This window comes from Nanorana parkeri, unplaced genomic scaffold (assembly GCF_000935625.1).
Source record: "Nanorana parkeri isolate BGI_ZX_2015 unplaced genomic scaffold, ASM93562v1 scaffold431, whole genome shotgun sequence".
NCBI classification, from domain to species: domain Eukaryota; kingdom Metazoa; phylum Chordata; class Amphibia; order Anura; family Dicroglossidae; genus Nanorana; species Nanorana parkeri.
The window spans coordinates 708,729-729,474 of record NW_017306699.1 but is presented as its reverse complement, the minus strand read 5'-3'; the positions used below and the strand labels follow the sequence as shown (position 1 = coordinate 729,474).

General features: G+C 43.5%; 1 protein-coding gene across 1 annotated transcript in view; it reads right to left on the bottom strand.

Annotated features, from left to right (window-relative positions):
- The window catches only part of MTMR8 (myotubularin related protein 8), a 33,357-nt gene extending 24,825 nt beyond the window's left edge, over positions 1-8,532 (bottom strand). The window contains exons 1-4 of the mRNA XM_018560076.1: positions 8,456-8,532; positions 5,677-5,799; positions 3,281-3,443; positions 419-576 (exon numbers count right to left, since the gene is read on the bottom strand). Of these exons, the coding sequence (XP_018415578.1) occupies positions 419-576; positions 3,281-3,443; positions 5,677-5,799; positions 8,456-8,479 (468 nt within the window). The 5' untranslated portion in view covers positions 8,480-8,532. The remainder of the gene's footprint in view (positions 1-418; positions 577-3,280; positions 3,444-5,676; positions 5,800-8,455) is intronic.
- Positions 8,533-20,746: the final 12,214 nt, after the last annotated feature.

Genomic DNA, 20,746 nt, shown 5'->3' with positions numbered 1-20,746 from the left:
CTGACAGAGGTCTATCCAGAAGGTAACAAAGATTTGATCATGGATGGAGTTACACTTTAAGGATTTCTGGAAAGCAGGTTTACTCCGATTATGTGCTTTGCACATTCTTGCCAAAGGGATGATATTTTGGGCTAGTGTTTACAAGCTAAACAATGCCCAAATCATATATTTTATCATACTTAGCTGTTAGCACATTGGTTACAAATATAGACTAAATCCAGACTTAAATAAAGAGTTTTTAATAAATGCCTACTCTTTTACTAGAAAATTTTGCTTGATATCCTTTGAAATCTTCAGCAATAGGCAATATGTTCCTTTAGCGCTACAGGTTAATACCGGTCAAGGATTCGTACATGGGCACATTGAAACTAATACAGTTATAAAACCTTCCAATTAACAAAATGATTAGGATACAAACCTTAAAATCTTCATTGATATCACTAAACACCCAGTAATCATTAGGGATTCCCATACGCGTGTATTCCATTTTCAGGTCAATTAACTTCCAATCCATAAGCCGCTCATCTTGATCCGCCTTGGGATTGTAGGAAAATGCATACAGTTCTTCATATTTCACTAGGGAAAAAGATAAAAATCAATTCCCAATACACTGTTAGTTTCCAGTTTAGTCGATTTTAACAGTAGCACAGACTACAAAAACAGAACCCATTTAAAGAAACGCTTTCCTTTGAATGCTGCACGATTGCTGAAGCGTGAAACACACAAGGTCATTTTCCTGCACCCGTTTCCCATAACCCAAATCAGAAAGCAAATTTATAATGGTTGCAATAAACAAGGCAGAGAGGGAGGCCATCACATTACAAACTTGTCAAGAAATAGTAATTGATTGAGTCATGAAAACAAATGTTATTAAAAGAGAAATTGGGATAATGCGCACATCCAGCCCTATGCATAAACACAATCAGAAGACAGTGAAAGGAATATCCTTTGCTGGTCTCTAATTTCCACTTCAAATTAAATGCTAGACTGTTCCCAAAAAAGACTGATGTAATATACTAATAATGTGGCACCAGGCTTACTATTCATGATAACTGACCACAGGCTTAGATTCAAGTATTCAATGTACATTCCAGCCAAATTCATGCAGGAATTGCTGTAGTACAGCAGTCCACCCAGGCCCTTTTAATTAAAAAGGGAAGGCCAAGATCAATGCCAAGACTTGTCATCACCAATCAGATCCAAAGCTGCTTTGGATGTTAGAATGTGGTTGGCGATACAGGAGGCAGAAAAAGGTTACAGAATGTGCATCATAAAATATACTCTCAGTGACCAGTGAGGTGCTCTATGTATTCTGGATAAAGACGATTTCCAAAACCTTAGACTAAAGGTAAACCAAGCACTGGAAGCTCATTGGTTGATTTTATCTGGTGCCTAGAACTGCTTGTTACAGCATGCAAATATCTGATATCCACTATGTTCTACACTCATTTTATCTTTTAAATGCCCCCCTTATTTGTCAAGGATTTGCCCTTAAAACAGTAAAGATCCCAAAACTGCTGGGGGGGGCGGTGGGTGTTGTAATTAGCTTAAATGGGCTTTCAGGTTCAGTCCAGTGCGTTTGCATGCATTTTTGATGTTTTCCAATGTGATCAGGTGCAGCTAAAATGAGACAAGCATTATTTATTCTGACTGCATCGGAACAGGCTGCACTGGTGTGAACAGAGCACCGGCAATCCCATTGGAAAGCATTGTGATGCGATTTTGATGCAGCTGCCAAACTGAACGGACTGCATCACAAATGCATCTGGTGTGAACTAGCCCTTAGCAAATCATCCTTCACTGGTCTGACAGTAAGCTGCAGCTTGGCTGCTATGGGTTGGCACTCTGCATATGCCTGGTTGACATGATGAATGAGAAACTCACAAGTTTACCACCTGACATGCAAAATATCGATAGCGGTACAGAGAATATTTCCCCAAGGCCATTGTCTACGAGTATACTGGCCTTCTGCACCTGGATCCTATGTGCTGCAATCACGCTGCCCTGTGCAGATAACATATGGCAGTCCTGGTACTGTAAGATCCTAACTCAACATTTAGACATTTTGAAGCCTTTAAACTTCTTAGGTCATCCATATATTACTGAATCTGCAACAACTGTGCAACTTATGAGAGTGTGGCTATCAACAATCAAGACAATGTTGGAGTTCCATTCAATGAAAAACATAAATATGTTTCAATTCAGATGTCAGTTACACAGATAAGCCTGGCTGAAAATCTCTACAACTAATTTAGGATTGTGACCCAAAACCATTGAAACAATGTGAATGACCCCAATTTTATATATTCCTATTATCTTATGCGCCAAACATTATATTCACTAACATATAAAATCACATATAACTCAACACATGTAATATATTTAGAACTTTTTCCCCAAGTTGAAAACAATTAAAACCTAATAAAAAACTGACCTGCTACCTTCAATCATATTCAATTTCATTGCAAGGATATAGGAGAAAAAAGGACCCACCCATTTCATTAAAAACAGTGGGGCAATCTAAACAGGAGCTTATGGAGGAAGTTATGCAATGTGAATGGGAACATATAACAAACATAAAGTAGAAGTTATCCCAATGTGGCTGCAAAAGTGGAACAATGCTTTCAGTGTGGTTTTCAGAGATGGATTTATGTTCTTCAGTGGGGTAGACGGTAAATCCCCATTGTTTTAAGTCTTTCTTAAAGCAGCCCCACTCATTTGTACATATGGTGGTTTTAAATTACTGTACAGTTTAGGACTGACCGTTTTTTTTCTGGTCATAGATCCTCTCATTTACATGTGTCAAAAAGAAGAACTGCCCAAATTGGGATTGTTTTCAGTTCCGCTATGATCATTAAGAGCAAAACTACTTTTTTTGCTGCATTCTTGAGGTCACAGCACAATTATTTAGAAACTGTCACTTGACTTTGCTAGGTTTAGGGACCCAGAAAGTCTGGTTCCTATTGAAGTAATTAGAAAAAGAGAAATTTAATAGATGGTAACTGACAGTTCCCAAAAAAAGAACTAGTTTAGTTAAGTCTATAAAAAGCATTCCGTACCATCCCACTGGAACCAAATTGAAACTTTCATTTTTAAGAGCAGATTTACAGTTGATTTGCCGCTGAGGCAACATGCTGAGTATAATAGCAATTCATCACACACGGCCGTTAAAATTTTTTGGAGAATTTTAACAATATTAAAATGTGTACTCTAATTATATCCTTCTAACAAATCTATGCACACAAAGGTTTCATGGGCTCAAACAGAGTTTTCAATCTACCTGGCTGTGACAGCTTGAGCAATGACGTGTAAACTTCATGACAGTCCCGTTCCCGCAAGATGATGAAATGTGCCAAGCGGAAATTCTTGCAATGAATTATTAGTGGACAACCAATTGTGCTGAGCGGCTGTTTCTCGACAGAAGCAATGTGGTGGTGAGCAATCTGAGAAAGATAGTTTGAAAGACAGTGCAAGGGAAATCATTAAATCCAGGAAAAAACTTCCTTAAATTAATCTGCATCACAGCACACCGATACAAAAACCACCGGCTGCTAGAAAGTTGGGAAGAACAATTGTACAGGGTGGTACCTGTCTGGCAGTATATACATAGGAGCACGGATGACTTCCTGTTTTGTGCTGTAGTCAAATTTCAGTTGTAAGCTTTTGCAGTTACAGCCTCTATAAGAGTATGCTGGGCTTCTAAAAAGTTTTTCTGATTTTCCTAATGTATAATGTGACGGCAAATAAATATATACAGGTGAAACTCGAATAATTAGAATATCGTGCAAAGTTCATTTATTTCACTAATGCAACTTAAAAGGTGAAACTAATATATGAGATAGACTCAATACATGCAAAGCAAGATAATTCAAGCCGTGATTTGTCATAATTGTGATGATTATGGCTTACAGCTCATGAAAGTAGATTATTACATGCAATCAATAAAACAAGGATTGTACATAGAACAATATGGGACCTCTGAAAAGTACAAGCATGCATATGTACTCAGTACTTGGTTTGGGCCCCTTTTGCAGCACTTACTGCAATTACTTTTGCACGATATTCTAATTATTCGAGTTTCACCTGTATAGACATAATACAAAGAGCTACCACAAAACTCAACCATGGGTACAGTGCAGGTGCACATAGGTGCAGTACCTTTTAGATTCCTGATCTGATTTGTTTACACGGGTGGCAGACTTTTATCACCCTCTCAAAAGCAATCCACGGTGGATCGCTTTTCAGAGCATGGTTGTCAGATGATTTGCAGGCATCCAAGAGGCGATACTGCTGAATGACTGTTATTTTTGTCATCCCAAGGGGGAGTTTGCAACGTAATACCACACTGCAACTGCCTTGGCGTTGTGGTCCCATTGACTGCAATGGTCCTGTTTGTCAAGTGGCACCGCCCCTAAAACATGATATGCTGTATAAAATGTGCTGTTGCTGCAAAAGGGTACAAACCTAAGTGCCTGCCATGTTTAAGGTGGGCAGTCAGGGTGTGGCAAAACAGTGGATTGACCACGTGTTTTTACCATTCCTTTGCCGTATGTGTGAACGAGGCCTTAGAGTGACAGTGTCCCTTTAAAGCAGGGGTGGGCAAACTCTGGCCCTCCAGCTGTGGTGAAACAAATCACATCATGCATCTGCTTCTGAAATCATGCCTGTGGCTGTCAGAATCTTGCAATGCCTAACAGGATTTGTACTGGCACCACTAATAAGGTGGCAACAGAAAAATGATACAAGTGACATTAAAGTCAGGGGTTAAATCTTAAAAATGCATTCAAGTACCTTAACTATTAACAAAAATGTATCCTATTTGTGCATCACTCAGCTGCAGATCCTCAAATCCGCTCTGTATTGGTGCTGACACTGTCCTTCCTTCAGGAGGGTGGCTACTTGTGTTCCCCATGGTCCCTGTGTGTGTTGTAAAGTAGCCACCGCTGCAAGCTCACTCCTGTGATGGACTACAAATCACAGTACAAATGAATAAATTAAACCTTAGATTGTAGTCCATCACTGGAGTGAACTTGGAGCGGTGACTACTTTACAACATACACAGGGACCGTGGTAAACAAAAGTAGCCACCCTCCAGAAGGAATAACAGTGTCAGCACCAATTCAGAGATGATTTGAGGATCTACAGCCGAGTGAAGCACAAATAAGATATATTTTTGTAAATAGGTAAGGTACATGAATGCATTTTTAAGGTTTAACACCTGAGTTTAGTGTCACTTTAGGCAAAGCATAACACAATACTGCCATTCATGGAGGTTAGAAATTGCTCTAAAAAGAGCGACCTTTGCTGGCCATAAACAGCTTGATTTTCGTCCGATTCCTGCTGAATTGGACAAAATTAAGGACGTAGGTGGTCCTGTAATCCTCACCTGACTTGACAAAAAGCAACTTATAAAGTGAAAAAAAAAGTATCTGCTGAACGGTGACTGCATACTATCATATGCAGTCACTATTTGGGTATTCAGCCTGCTGTGAGTGCCGCAACAAATATCACAGCCGTCAGTGGAGATCCCTCCATCCACGTTGTTTTTCATGGACGAGGAAATCGAATAATTCTCTCTATTTCAGCCTCTGGGTTGAATGAGGGAAAAAGAAAACAAGAGACATGAAATGGATATCTTAAGACAATGAAATTTCAGGAGAGAGTCTCAATACATACCCAAGTTTCCTTACGGACTCCAGCAGTGGCATCAACATAAATAAGGTGAGTGGCAGTCAGGTATAAGGTACCATTGGCAGGCCTCTTGTTGGTATATCTGTCTAACAATTTAACATTCTCCACCTAGGATAAAGTGATGAAGCAAAGGGTATATAAAACATACCAACTACAAGCACATATTGCTGCATCACAACCTGAAAATATGCTCATACACAGTACAAAGGACAAAACAAATGATCTAAGCATTAAAGCTAATATGCTGCCAACATTTCACCTGTAATATTACTATTCCAAAAAGGCAGTTCAAAACATTACCCCTTTCTATAAATACTTGTCCCTTGGCTGTCATGCTGATTCACTAGATTCAGTTCTTTCCAATGATGGAAATAGTATGCAGAAGGTGCTGCACAGCGAGTGCATTCTCACCTTTCCCAGGAACCCACAGAGAGGCTGAGCGATAATACCCTAACCTACGGCGGAAGGTAATTGTCTTTTACTTGTGATAGGTTTTGGAGGGGGGGTTACCCTTATCCTTTATGCAAGGTCCGGTTTAAGCTAGAGTAGAACATGCAGCATGAAGTAACTCTCCAACCAATCACAAAGGTTATTTAATGATACTGAAAGCTGTAAACTGAAGAAAGATTCATTATGATTGTGATTGGAAGCTATGGATTACTGCATATAAAAATACTCCATGTTAGCCTAGAGTTTTATTTATAAAACGATGAGTACAGTGTATATCCAGCAATGTCTTGTGATGTGTTCCCTACAATATCACTGCTTTTATCTGGACCCCTAAGTAATTATATTTTATTAACACACGGTGTTAATAAAAACAGGAGCCAATGGATTACCTCAAAGGTATCAGATTCAGAAACTGCACTGGAAAAGGTCAGCTGGAATCTGAAGGGTTTTATCACGTGTCTGAACCCACTGGGCAACAGAGAGCGAGATCCTACTGGAAGTGCAATCTAAATTAAAGCCAAATATCTGACACTTAAAGGAGCACAGGTATTGTATTCTGACAACTGTATGCAATGTTTACAAATAATGATAGTACTGAATCAATTCCTTTATAGGAAATGTTCCAGAACTAGACCACTGATCTGTCCTACAGCTTTATGATGGAGCAGGTGAGGGCTCCCAGAGATCCCATTGCTGGTGGCAGATCACTAGTGTAAAGGTGCCCATACATCTTACAATTATCTGCAGATTGTCTGTGATCAAATGGAAAAAGTGCAACAGATTAGCCCAGGTGGAGATTACTCCATCCACTCAGTTAAGTGTAGATGGAGGAATCTGTTGCACCTTTTCCATCTGACCATAGAAAATCTGCAGATAATTGTAAGGTGTATGGCCAGCTTAAATCGGCTCTAAAGGAATGATTGAGGGGTTGTAGCAGTATATTTTTAGATCTAAATGCTGTGACTAAAAGGTGACTGTTGTAAGCACCCCGGGCAATGTTATAGGACAGTGGTGGAGAACCTTGGCACTCCAGCTGTTTTGGAACTACAAGTCCCATGAGGCATTGCAAGGCTCTGACAGCCACAGGCATAACTCCCAGAGGCAAATGCATGTTGGGATTTGTAGTTTTGGCACAGCTGGAGTGCCAAGGTTCGCCACCACTGTTATAGGATGTCGCACCACGAAAAAAAATATACTGGTGCCATGTAATGCCTCAAAATCTTACACAATGCGACCTATTAGTCCTTGCCCCATGATCTAAAAGCCCCTTTACACCTTACCCTTTGCGACTGATTACCTGTGCCCCATCACCTACTAGCCCCTTTACCCCTAACTCAATATGACCTATTACCCCTGCCCCCATCAACTACAAGACCCTATACACCTAACCCAATGCAACCTATTACCCCTGCCCCATCATCTACTAGCCCCTATACACCTAACCCAATATGACCTAATACCCCTGCCCCCATCACCTACAAGCCCCTATACACCTAACCCAATGTGACCTAATACCCCTGCCCCCATCACCTACAAGCCCCTATACACCTAACCCAATGTGACCTAATACCCCTGCCCCCATGACCTACAAGCCCCTATACACCTAACCCAATGTGACCTGATACCCCTGCCACCATCACCTACTAGTCCCTATACACCTAACCCAATGCAACCTATTACCCCTGCCACCCCCACCCACAAGCCACTATACGCCTAACCCAATCTGACCTATTACCTCTGCCCCATCAAGTACAACCTCCTGCACACCTAACCCAATGCAACCTATCCCCCTGCCCCCATCACTTACTAGCCCCTATACCCCTAACTGAATGTGATCTATTAACCCTGCCCCTATCATCTAAGAGCCTCTTTACAACTACACCAATGGGACCTGTTACCCCTGCCCCTATTACTTCAAACCCCTATATACCTAACCCAATGTGATCTATTACCCCTTCGCCTTTACATACACACCCCACTACACCTGCCTCACCAATCATACACCCCATTACCCCTAGGCTCCTCATCCATACACCCCTTTACCCCTAGGCTCCTCACCTATACACCCCTATCACTCCTTCCCCCTTTTATTGCTGATTCCTGACCCAGCGTGTCCTATACACCCAATTACACTTCCCACCCTGTAGTAAGGAATAGCTCGGGCACGGTAGAGCAGCTCCAGCCATCCCGGGGCATGCAGCAATCACAATGCACATAGAGGAGTGGAGCAGAACTTTATTGATCACTATGCAGTCCGTCCGTGCAGCATTTGGATGGTCATACACACTGACACCGAGGTCTGACTACTGCTCACCTTTGGGGTGGAGATGTGCTCCATGGTTGTCTACACCGATCTGCTCACCATCTCCTGTCCCCACCCCCCTTCTTCCTGCCCGCCCCCTCCAGTCAGCTGACCGACGGCGTCACAGCCCAAGCAAGAGTCGCGATATCAGAGGTCAGCTCGGGAACCGGTGGATTCTCATGAGGTCCAGACAAGTGATAAAACACCGGCTGCTGTACATAGAGATATGCCGCTCTATAGACAGATAAAGAGAGACAAGGGAGGCCACTGTATACAGAGCTATACCCCCGAGGGGACACTATATACATAGATATACGGCTGAGGTTACACTATATACAGAGATACACTATAGTGCCAAAAGTATTGGGACACAGCTCGGCCATGGAAACCCATTCCATGAAGTTCACTACGCATTGTTGTTGTGCCAATCTGAAGGCCACATGAAGGTTGGAGGTCTGTAGCTATTGACTCTGCGCACTGACCCCGCTCTGTCATTTTACTTGGCCTACCACTTCATGGCTGAGTTGCTGTTGTTCCCAGCTGCTTCCACTTTGTTATAATAGCAGTAACTGGTGACCGTGGAATATTTAATAGCAAGGAAATTTCACGGATGGACTTATTGCAGGGTGGCAACCAGTCATGGTACCACGCTTGTATTCACTGAGCTCCTGAGGCCTTGTTCACACCAAGCGCGGAGCAGTTGCAGACCGGATCAAAACTGCGTACAATTGTATTTTTTGCTCCAGTTCACATCGCAGCGTGCAGTTCCAGAGCAGGTGAAAAAACTGCAGCAGGCCCTATTTTACCTGCTTTGGATCTGCAAACGCATCAAAAAGCATGCAAATGCCTGGAATGCACTGAAAGCCCATGTTTTTGCAGAAACCTGAGCGGATCTGCTCTGCATTTGGTATGAACAAGGCCTGAGAGAGACCCATTCTTTTACAAATGTTTGTAGAAGCAGTCTGCATGCTTAGGTGCTTGATTATATACACATGTGGCCATGGAGGTGATTGGAACACCTGAATCCAATGATTTGGAGGGGTGTCCCAATACTTTTGGCAATATAGTGTATACTGCAGAGGCGACACTATATACAGAGGTATACTGTCGAGGGGACACTATATACAGAGGTATACTGCCGAGGGGGCACTATATACAAAGATATACCGCTAAGGGGGACACTATACAGAGATATATAGCTAAGGGGACACTGTATACAGAGATATACTGCTGAGGAGACACTATATACTAGGACCGTAGCAACCATGAGGTGAGTGAGGCACTCGCCTTAGGTGCAGCTGAGAGGGGATGCAGCCAGGGCAGGGCACTCCCACCCCTGTTGTCATGGTGAGCACAGAGTGCCATGGCAAGGGGGGCACCAGGTGGCTAACACAACCGCAGCTCGGCAGGGAGAAGAGGGGCAGCACAGGCTCCAGCTTCTCGGATCCCCACTGCTCTCCCCCGACTGTATGAGCAGAAGCAGTGGGGATTTGATGAGAAATGGGGCGCTGCGGGGGATTGGAGGAGGGTGCTGTCATCCAAGATGGCTTGGCGGTGAGGAGAGAGAGCCGCATAGTACTATGTGTCCTCAGTTATGAATGAACAGGAAGTGCTTTACATCACTTCCTGTTCATTCATGAGTTTCTCAATGGGGAGTAGCACTCTGTACAGAGGCTCCGCCCCATTCAGAAACTGGATGATAGTAAATAGGTTCTGAATGAATGGGAAGCCTCTGTACTGAGTGCTTTCCATTCATTTAGAACAGAAGCTGCAGAAAAGAGATTGAGGACTTTGTGTCCTCAATTTCTTTTTCTATTTTAAAAGAGAAATATCGAGGGCTGTTTAGACCCCTAATATTTCCCCAACAGTCCCACCCCTGAATGCAGATATTTTTTCGTTGGTAGATCTCATTGAGCTCGTCATTTGAAAAGTAGATTTCCAGATGAAAAATTGTGGGCGCCCCTGATGTAGAGGGGCATTGCTGGCTGTTGTACATCTAGAGGGGTACTGCGCGCTGTTGTACGTGTGGAGGGGCACTGCCGGCTGATGTACATGTAGAGGGACACTGCCGGCTGTTGTACATGTAGAGGGACACTGCCGGCTGATGTACATGTAGAGGGGCACTGCCGTCTGATGTACATGTAGATGGACACTTCTGGCTAATGTTCATGTAGTGGGGCATTGATGGCTGCTGTACATGTAGAGGGGCACTGCAGGCTGATGTACATGTAGAGGGGTACTGCTGGCTGATGTTCATGTAGTGGGTCACTGCCGGCTGCTGTACATGTAGAGGGGCACTGCAGGCTGATGTTCATGTAGTGGGTCACTGCCGGCTACTGTACACAGGGCAGCCATCAGGGGGGTACGGCCGATATTCATGTAAGGGGCCTGGGGGGCCCGCCCGGGTCCCTTACATGACTATCGGCCGACGGTTAAGGGCGAGGAGGTGGAGGCCTGGCCCTAGCAGCGCGGGGCCCCATCATTGCCGCTCCAGCGGCTTTGAGACAAGCTAGGGCCCCATCAGCGACGCTGCTCGTCTGATGTCGGACCGGCCGGAAGTGACGTCACATTGGTTATGTGACGTCACTTCTGGCCAGTCCGGCGGCAGACGAGGCCATGTGTGCAGGTAAGAGGAGCTAGGAAAGGAGGGAGGGGAGGGAGGGATGCAGCCCTGAGAGCCCTTCAGAGCCCACCATAGACAGTCTCAGATGGGCTGTGCAGCATCTATGGTGGGCTCTGCAGGGTCACTCACAGGTGGGTCCTGTGTCCAGTGCGTCACTAAGCCCTGCGTCCAGCGGCGCGGTGGGGGCCCGGCCTAAAGCCGTGTAAGGGGCCCCAAAATTTCTGATGGCTGCCCTGACTGTACATGTAGAGGGACACTGCCGGCTGTTGTACATGTAGAGGGGTACTGCTGGCTGATGTTCATGTAGTGGGTCACTGCCGGCTGCTGTACATGTAGAGGGGCACTGCTGGCACAGGGAAGTGTGATCTGGTAAGGATAGGAGATGTCCACTGTGCCTGAGATAGTGTGCTGCCTCATGTTGAGTGGAATTTATGTGGAGGGGCGAGTAGATGTGTTGCTGGGCATAGAAATGTCATGGTGGTTGGTCATGTAGGCATGTCAGTAGTCCATGTCAGTAGGAAACTTGAGCCAACAATACAAAATGTGCGAGCAGAAAGGTTTTTCTAATACAGAAGAGATACCTGTGGCAGATGTATACCAATACTGCCTTAATGATTGCGGCTGTTAATTTCTCACATTTTATTTTTCATATCACAAGTTATGGACAGAGTCATTATCTGTGTGCACATTGCATAATAAATGATAATATCTGCACCTGTTTAAAACTTGCTCCTTGATTCTGTGATAGATGTCTGGTTAGATCATTTGTAAAACAGATGCTTGCAGTTGTGGCAGAAGAGAGAGAAGAGAAGGTTGCTATTTGACCCCACAATCACGCAGAACGAAATCTGTTGCTTTGGTCAAAAAACAGACTTAAAGATTCATGCTAACATTTTTTCCTTAAAATCAAACAACAATACGTAACTGCATTAACAAATGTCCCCCTGTGTCTCTTCTGCAATTTGGTGTACAACCCTGGCTTCTCCTGGGTGCTGAGTTCTACTGTGAAGAGGGAACTGTGATGTGAAAGGGGGGACTCTTATATTTAAGGGGAGTTCTGATGTAAAGAGACTCTGATGTGAAAGTGGGGTTTCTGATGTGAAATGGGTGGCAGTGATGTACAGGGGAACTCTGATTTGAAAGGGGACTATGATGTAAACCGCATCCCTTTTTTGTGTGTAGAGTCCCCCCTTAGAATCCATACCAAATCCTCATCTGGGATAAGGGTCTGTTATGAGTTGTGGAGGGGCCACACATCATTTTTTTACATTTTAGACTGTAGTGCCTTAAGAATTTTAATATTTTTAAAGGGTCCCCGTGACTGAAAAAAGGTTGAGAAACGCTGTTCTAGAATAAAGGTCTGCTGGAATGCTCAGAGGCTGCCATGGCTGTTAGCTGGATGGAAACACCACTAGATTCCGAGATACTGTAGTTGGAAAATCCCGCGCCAAGTGTGGCAAGGATGCCGAACAAGAAAAGCTAGACAGAGCTGAATGTTTACTGAAGTCCACGCTGCAAACGTTCTCCTTACAGTTGCTAAAACTGTTTGTTGTCTTCAGATGACAGCAAGCAATGTGCATGCTCAGCAGGAGGGAAGGCATCAGAGCTTTGACAGGTGGGTATAAGGAACAGGCAGTGCAGAGAAAGGCGACACATGCTGCTGCTGTCCATACTGTATAGCAAGGAAACAATAACAGCACTAGAGCCAGTTGTCAGGGAGTGAAAAGAAACTACCATGCAGCAGGGAGAGGTTCTTTTTTTATGCGGCTTTAAGGGTAACATTGAAATTTCATCATTCCTTTAACCGCTTGAAGACCAGGTGTTTAGACCCCCTTACTGGCGAGGCCATTTTTCAATGTTCAGCGCTGCAGTACTTTGACTGACATTTATTCCGTCATGCAGCGCTGTACTGAAATTAATTTTCTACCATTTTTTGGGGACAGATAGAGCTTTCTTTTGGTGGTATTTAATCACCACTGGGGGTTTTATTTTTTACTATATGCAGGAGAAATTACAGAATTTTTTTTTTTATACCTGATGCATGTTTACATGCGTATGTAGGGAGTTTTTAAAAAATATTTTTTATGTGTTTACTTGAAAAAAATTTGGGGGGAAACTTTACACTTTTTTCCTATTTTTTTTTTTCACTTAACTTTATTGCTATCACAGAGGGGGCTGAGAAACCCCTCTATGTGATAGCAAAAGAGGTCAAGACCCCTAATGTCACCTAGGACCCCCCTGAAGAAGCTGATGAAGCACAGATCTGCTTCATCAGCTTCTCTCCAGCATCTGAAGCTGGAGAGTGACACAAGAATGCGGAAGTGATGTAATATACACCACTTCCGCATTCTGACAGAGGAGAGGGCACCGGAGGGAGTTCGTGAACCGACCTCCCTCTGATCCCCTGTGACAGAGGCAGTATGCTGGTCCCGGGCTCACACCGGAGCCTGGGACCAACTTGACAGCAGGGGGCCGCACGTCACGGGACCTCATACAAGCGATCCGCCGGCTCTATAGCCGGCGGATCGCTTGTATATTAACGGGCACTGCTGCCTGTTTTCAAATAGCGGGCATTTCCCACTTGCGCACTGCGCGCCCGAGCAGGCGGATGTAACAGGACGTGTATACACGCCCAGTTACATCCAAGAAGGCCGGCCGGGAGGTATTAAATAACTTGCTTGGGGAATGCCTTAAAACTGTATGTGGTTTTAGGTAACACTGCGTCTCGGCAACAGCATAAACTGCATATTTGGTAATTGATTTATCTTTTACAATTAGCTTGGCATACTACAGCAGCAGCACCTTGATCTGATTCATTTCAGTTCTAAAAGAGGCTTTTTTTCAGGTAGTTTTAGCAGCGACACATGTATTTCATCAAGCGGTAATAGGCCCGCTATGACCAGCTGAAATTGGACGATAGTTCACTGTGGCTGCCCCTGTTCTAGTGAAAATGTGGCCAGCAACGGGGCATTTGTAATGAAGGAGAATTGACCAAACTGTACTAGAGACAAAGAGGAAGGCAGGAGTTTTACTATAAGAATTAAGAGACCACACATGACACAACAGTGTAAAGTTGGCCGGCAACTGGACAACTTTAAGGTACAATTAAACCTTTGGGTTTATTTGCATATATCTACTGCTAGCAAGAAATAGATATATGCAAAAACATAAAAAAATTAAAAAGTTACTAAATAGGTAATTACTTACTTTTGTCTCCGCCACTCGCTCCCATCTGAAGATCTGAAGCTTCATCTTGCATGGCCGCTTGAGATGGGGTATGCAGTTTGTCAGTGTTTCCTATTCTTTCCCTACAGTAGCTTTCAGTACACTGACACTATAGCTGCTCTATGCCCCCCACCCTTTTATAGTGAGGAGATAAACCTATCCAAAAGCCCACCTATTACCCCTTCTAAGCTCTAGTTCAAAGGCAATGCAGTGCAATACGGTTCAAACTAAATTCTACTGCCTCAATGTGCACAAACAGTAATTCAAGTAGATCCCATCGCACTCCTGACAGGATATAACCCAAGATAATGGCTAAGTGCTGAGATGACAGGAGATGCCTCTGCAGATCAGTATCACGTGGTAGAAAAGTCACTCGCACGCCAATAAGAATTTCAGTCAATGTTCTTTATTGACAAAAGACTTGTCACATCGTATAGCAAAGTCTCGGAAACCTTATTTGTCTGAAGAAGGGACCTATACGGTTCTGAAAGCTGCTATACGATGTGACAATTTCTTTGTCAATAAAGAACATTGACTGAAATTGTCATTGGAGTGCAAGTGACTTTTCTACCACGTGATACTAATCTGCACAAACATTCACCTGGACTGCAACTCTCGAACCCACATGATTCGCTGTAAACACGTGGTAGCGGTGAACCAGAATCTCATCCCTATGAGAGAAACAGCAACTTTGTTACTTTAGACATGTGTGGCCAGGATTCCTTACACCTACCAAATCCTAGTTTCCTCCCTAGGTTGCCTTGTTGGTAATCCAACCTTGCAGTGTAGACATTATGAGGATGACAACTCTAGAACCTATATCTTTAAAATATTGACTGCCTATAAATATTTGAACGCTGCTTTATATGTAATTAATTTACTGGAATATGCATACATTTTTGATGGTTTTATATACTTAGTGGAGTGAAATTTATGCCAGCCCCTGCACTGATAATAGCTTGGATAGGAGAGTACCCGGTGCGATTGTTTGCTGTTATTTCTCATACACCTGAGTGATTACTAGAGTTGAAGGGCAAGAAGCCAAGTCATTTTTGCCTGCAGAATTGGATGCAGCGTGCATACTAATACTAATACAGACGATCCAGTGTAGAGGGGGAAGTAAGTTAGCCAAAGCCGTCAGTAAAGTATAACATTGTGACACTGCTTCCTCTAGCTTCCTCCACTGCTGCCCCAGTGGGTTATGCCTATTAAATTAATAGGAGTGAAGGAGTATGAGGATTCCTCACCATTAAAGATAAACTCCAGGCATGAAAACGTTTTATTTAAATATATTCCTCCTTAGTCACAAAAGATATACATTCATAAAGAATGATGCATCTAAAGTAATGATCTTTGGTGGCAGGAGGGTAGGGTTGAGCTTTTTTTGTTGCAACCTTGAAGATGTGCAACGAATGGACCAGGACACAAGATATCCCACCAAGCATGCTGTATGTGGGTGGCTGACCTTGGTGAATTACAGTAAAGGACATCTGATCATTTCACACCTCTGTGTTTTTCCTGCCCAGAAAGACACGTGTTAGAAAATAAGTACCGGTATGTTTATCTTAGGTGTCCTAACATGATTCACATCTAGCACTGAACTGTTCTCCTGTTAGATGCTTACAGGGAAATTTACATAAAACCTGTACTAAAAACTATGGAGGCTGACACTGTTGATCTCTCCTTAACATTTCCTCTGCCTGATGGTCATGCTGATTCATTAATATGAACTGGATTAATATGATCGGGAAGAATATGAGTTTTGAATTCAGTATGACTTAATTTGCTGCATGCTTGCAATGAAGCCAGAGGATCAGCAGAAAGACCCAAAGCTAGCATTTTCAGAAGGCGGTCAGAAATTACAGCCTTCATATTTTCACTCAGGACATGTTTACTTTAATGTCCGGAAAGAAATTGGTTGGATGGCTGGACATGTCTTGATGTGGTGTTTGGATCCATGAAGTCCCAAAGCAACAAATGTCTGTTTCTCCAGCACAAAGTCTTTCAGGCATGCATCAGGGATAGTTCACACTTTTTGGTTCCAATGATGGTTACTCTAGTGACCATATTGGTCTCTTATCTTTTAGTTCCAAATAGGGATTCAGGAGACCCAGCTGTTTATAGTCCCATAAAGGTTAGCAGGACTCCAAAAGTTCCATGAGCATTTCTTTATTCAGTGCAAAATGTCATACCACCATGTGTAGCAATGTTTCAGAACCAGCTTGGTTCCTTCATCAGGCAAGATTCATCACTCTGTTTGCCTGATGAAGGAACCAAGCTGGTTCTGAAACATTGCTACACATGGTGATATGACGTGTTGCACTGAATAAAGAAATGTCCAGGAAACTTTTGGAGTGCTGATGACCTTTGTCGTATTATAATTGATTTGGCGGCGCACCTCTCCCCCGGTTACATAGGTCATTCTCGGTCAGGAGAGAGGTGGAATTTCGATATAACCTCAGCTGTATATGGGGTACCAGAGGGCTCAGTCATTCAGGTAGAACACAACTACTTTTATCCAGGCAGGATGATATTTAACCCCTTCGTGACTGACTCTTTAGGGTCTTGGCATTCAGAAAATATATAATGTTGGGGGGTTTTAAGTCATTTTCAGGCCTAAAATGTGGAATATAACATGGGTGCAAAAAATGAAAAAAGGGCCTCAGTCATGAAGGGGTTAAGTTCCATAGGCTTGCCAGATGAAATGATCAAATTTGTTTTTTTTTAAATTATCTACATAATTAAATCTAAAAAATGATACAAAAAGAAAATGTATATTAGACAAGCATTTCACTGGCGCACTCGGTCTTAATAGATGCAGAAAGTGGCTGCCCACCATCCTATATGTGGAAATGTAAAAGGGATCTTGGTTGCTTCTTCACCCAACCCCGAATTGACCGCATCCTCTTTCACAAATTTTCCACCTTCAACAAGATCCCAGAATCTAGATATAAACTACTAACTATATTGTACAATAGATCATCTGTAAATTATGTATTCACAATGCTCTTCTCTCTGTTGGGGGTGCAACTCCCACAAAGGTACAGTCTCTCACATCTTCAGGGAATATCCCCTTTTACAGGGCTTTTGGGAATTGGTGCAATGATGTGTCACAATCACAGATGTAAATCCAGGGGACGACCGCTTGGCTTACCTATTTCACGTCTACCTTCTTCCCTGCAAGACTCTCCTTTGATTCTTTTGCTAAATACTGCGAGAACGTTCACCCCAGTGCTGTGGAAAAAGGGCCTCCCCTTCCCCTGTAAGAGCAATGGTTTTCTAGAATTAACAAAACTATGAGGAGAATTTATCAAAACTGGAGCAGGCAAAATCTGGAGTAGCTGTGCATGTCAGCCAATCAACTTTTAATTTTCAAATCTCTAACTGAACTCTAATTGAACAAACTGAAGAGAGAAGCTGATTAGTTGCCATGGGCAACTGCTCAAGATTCTGTCTGCTCCAGTTTTGATAAATTTCCCCCCCTATGTGTATAGACGACATTCCATAACAGGAACAGAAATTCAGAAAAACCTGGTTTCACTGGGTGGACTTCCTGCTACAACACTACAGCCCATTATATCCCCCACCTTTCAGTCTTACTTCCCTTCCCAGTTCAATTTAATCACAGCTCAAAAAATGGTCTAATGTACTACAGACTATATAATGTCCTCAGGTGTTCCATGTCACTGCACTTTAATTCTTGCTCTACTGGATATATCTGAGGCCATTGTCCACGTAAAACATTTGGATATGCAAATAAGTATGGTGTAACCACAGTTTCTTCATTCTGTATTGTAACCATATGTACTTGTGTCTGACTGAATTTGTCCCTGTAAGCCTCTTACAATAAATATGAACAATTCCCTTTTGGTTCCTGTCATCTAGGGGTAATTGGAGCTAACACCCAATGGTCAGCGCTGCCATGGATATGGCCAGGAAAAAAAAGACAATGGGGCATATTTAGAAAATAGTGAATGTAACATTAGCCACACATTCACAGGTGGTTAATCATTACCTGTAATTTAAAATATGTACCAGGGAGATTATCCTGCAGTGAACATAAGGTAAATGTCACAATCACTGCTTTAAAAAGGCTCCCATATATTTTTTTTATGTGTGACCAAAAATGCACACATCAAATGGTATGGGTAATAAATAGATGTTTAGTCTATGTCTATGGCCAGGTCCGGAAGAGCAAAGGGATCAGCGATCCATTTCGCCGGTCCTAATTGTGCTGAAACGGGGGTAATCTGATGTAAACTGACATATGTCTATTTACATCAGATTCCCCATAGACCAACATAGGGTCCGGCATTTAATTTTTCTTCGTCCATCGCAAGGTGGAGGAAAAACCTGTATGGACACGAATGTCACAACGCCGGACATGACATCCTCTCAGTACTGTTCTGATCAGAAGGGAATTTGTGCACAGATCCTCTCCTTATTAGCCCATGTGAAAGGGGCCTAATTCTTCTTGGGTGCTGTTTTCTAGTGGACATTTTAAGCACACCAGATCCCAGGGTAAAAGTTGATGTACAAGTGGATCTTTTTATTCTACCAAAACGGATCCTGTCTTAAACACACACACACACCACACTGCAATACGTTGTAGGTTTATATACATACACAAAAGCCTGTGAGATTTGCATAAGCTTCTACTCAAAGCTGCCTGCACTCAAATTGAGTCCACCAGGCAGAATGGGTGTTTTTCATTTTTCCCTAACTGAGTCTTTTGTGACACCAAGGACAAGCCTGGAATTCCTTAAAGTGCGGAACATCTCTATCACCAGGAATAGGCCTGAGATAACTTAAAGTGTGGACTATCTCTCAGGGGCGTCACCCGGTGCTCACATCATTATGTGTATGCGTGACATCATTAATGCACTTTACTGCCGGCGGCCATCCTGGTGATGGATGCCAGAAAGGAGAGGGCACATTCATCCGGCAGGATAAGGTATGCCACTAGGCCACCTCCTCTGTCATGCAGCCGCCAGGCTCTTATCCATGACTTTTCAGAGCAAATGACACCAAAATGTCTGTTAGTGATTTTGGTGTCACCCCCTCTGATTGTGTCACCAGGTGCGGGCTGCACCCCCCCTTGTGACGCCACTGCTATCTCTATCACCATAAGCCTAAGATACCTTAAAGTGTGCACCATCTCTATCACCAGGAACAGGCCTGGGATATCTTGCAGTGCGGACCATCTCTATCAACAAGGATAGGCCTGAGATACCTTAAAGTGTGAATCATCTCTATCACCAAAGTTAGGCCTGAGATACCTTAAAGTGTGGATTATCTCTCAGGGACGTCACCCGGTGCTCACATCATTATGTGTATTCGTGACATCATTAATGCACTTTACTGCCGGCGGCCATCCTGGTGATGGATGCCAGAAAGGAGAGGGCACTAGGCCACCTCCTCTGCCATGCAGCCGCCAGGCTCTCATCCATGACTTTTCAGAGCAAATGACACCAAAATGTTAGTAATTTTGGTGTCACCCCCTCTGATTGTGTCACCAGGTGCGGGCTGCACCCCCCCCCCCCTTGGGACGCCCCTGCTTTCTCTATCACCATAAGCCTAAGATACCTTAAAGTGTGCACCATCTCTATCACCAGGAACAGGCCTGGGATATCTTGCAGTGCGGACCATCTCTATCAACAAGGATAGGCCTGAGATACCTTAAAGTGTGAATCATCTCTATCACCAAGGTTAGGCCTGAGATACCTTAAAGTGTGAACCATCTCTATCACCAAGGATAGACCTGAGATGCCATAATGTTTGGACCATCTCTATCACCAAGGATAGGCCTGATAAGAATTGTATTAACCTTTGCAGTGGGGATACCACGGCACTGCAAGGGTTAACTGCTCGTTTGTTTGTAGGTGCTAAATAAGTTATGCTCACCCTTTCATTCTAGCCGCTTGTTCATAGACCGGGTCCCTAGAACATCTCTCCCCCTCCTCTGCAACGGTCTACGAATCCTTGTGTCATCATGCTGGGTACAAGTGTATAGATGTGAGGAAGTTGAGGAAAATGCCATCTGTGCAGAAGAGGAGGAGACACGCTTCAGTGACCAAAGAAGCCGGGAGTTGGGTGAATGTAACTTTTTTAGCACATAGACACAAATGAGCAGGTAACCCTTGCAGTGTGGGGGTAGCCCCACTGCAAGGGTTAATAAATGTTTTCCATGGAGTTTTTTAAAGTGTGGACCATCTCTATTTCCAAGGATAGGCATGAGATATCTTAAAGTGTGCACCATCTCTATCACCTGGAATAGGCCTGAGATACTATCAAGTGTGGACCATCTCTATCAGTGGGAATAAGCCTGAGATACCTTAAAGTGTGCACCACCTCTATCACCTGGAATAGGCCTGAGATACCATCAAGTGTGGACCATCTCTATCAGTGGGAATAAGCCTGAGATACCTTAAAGTGTGCACCACCTCTATCACCTG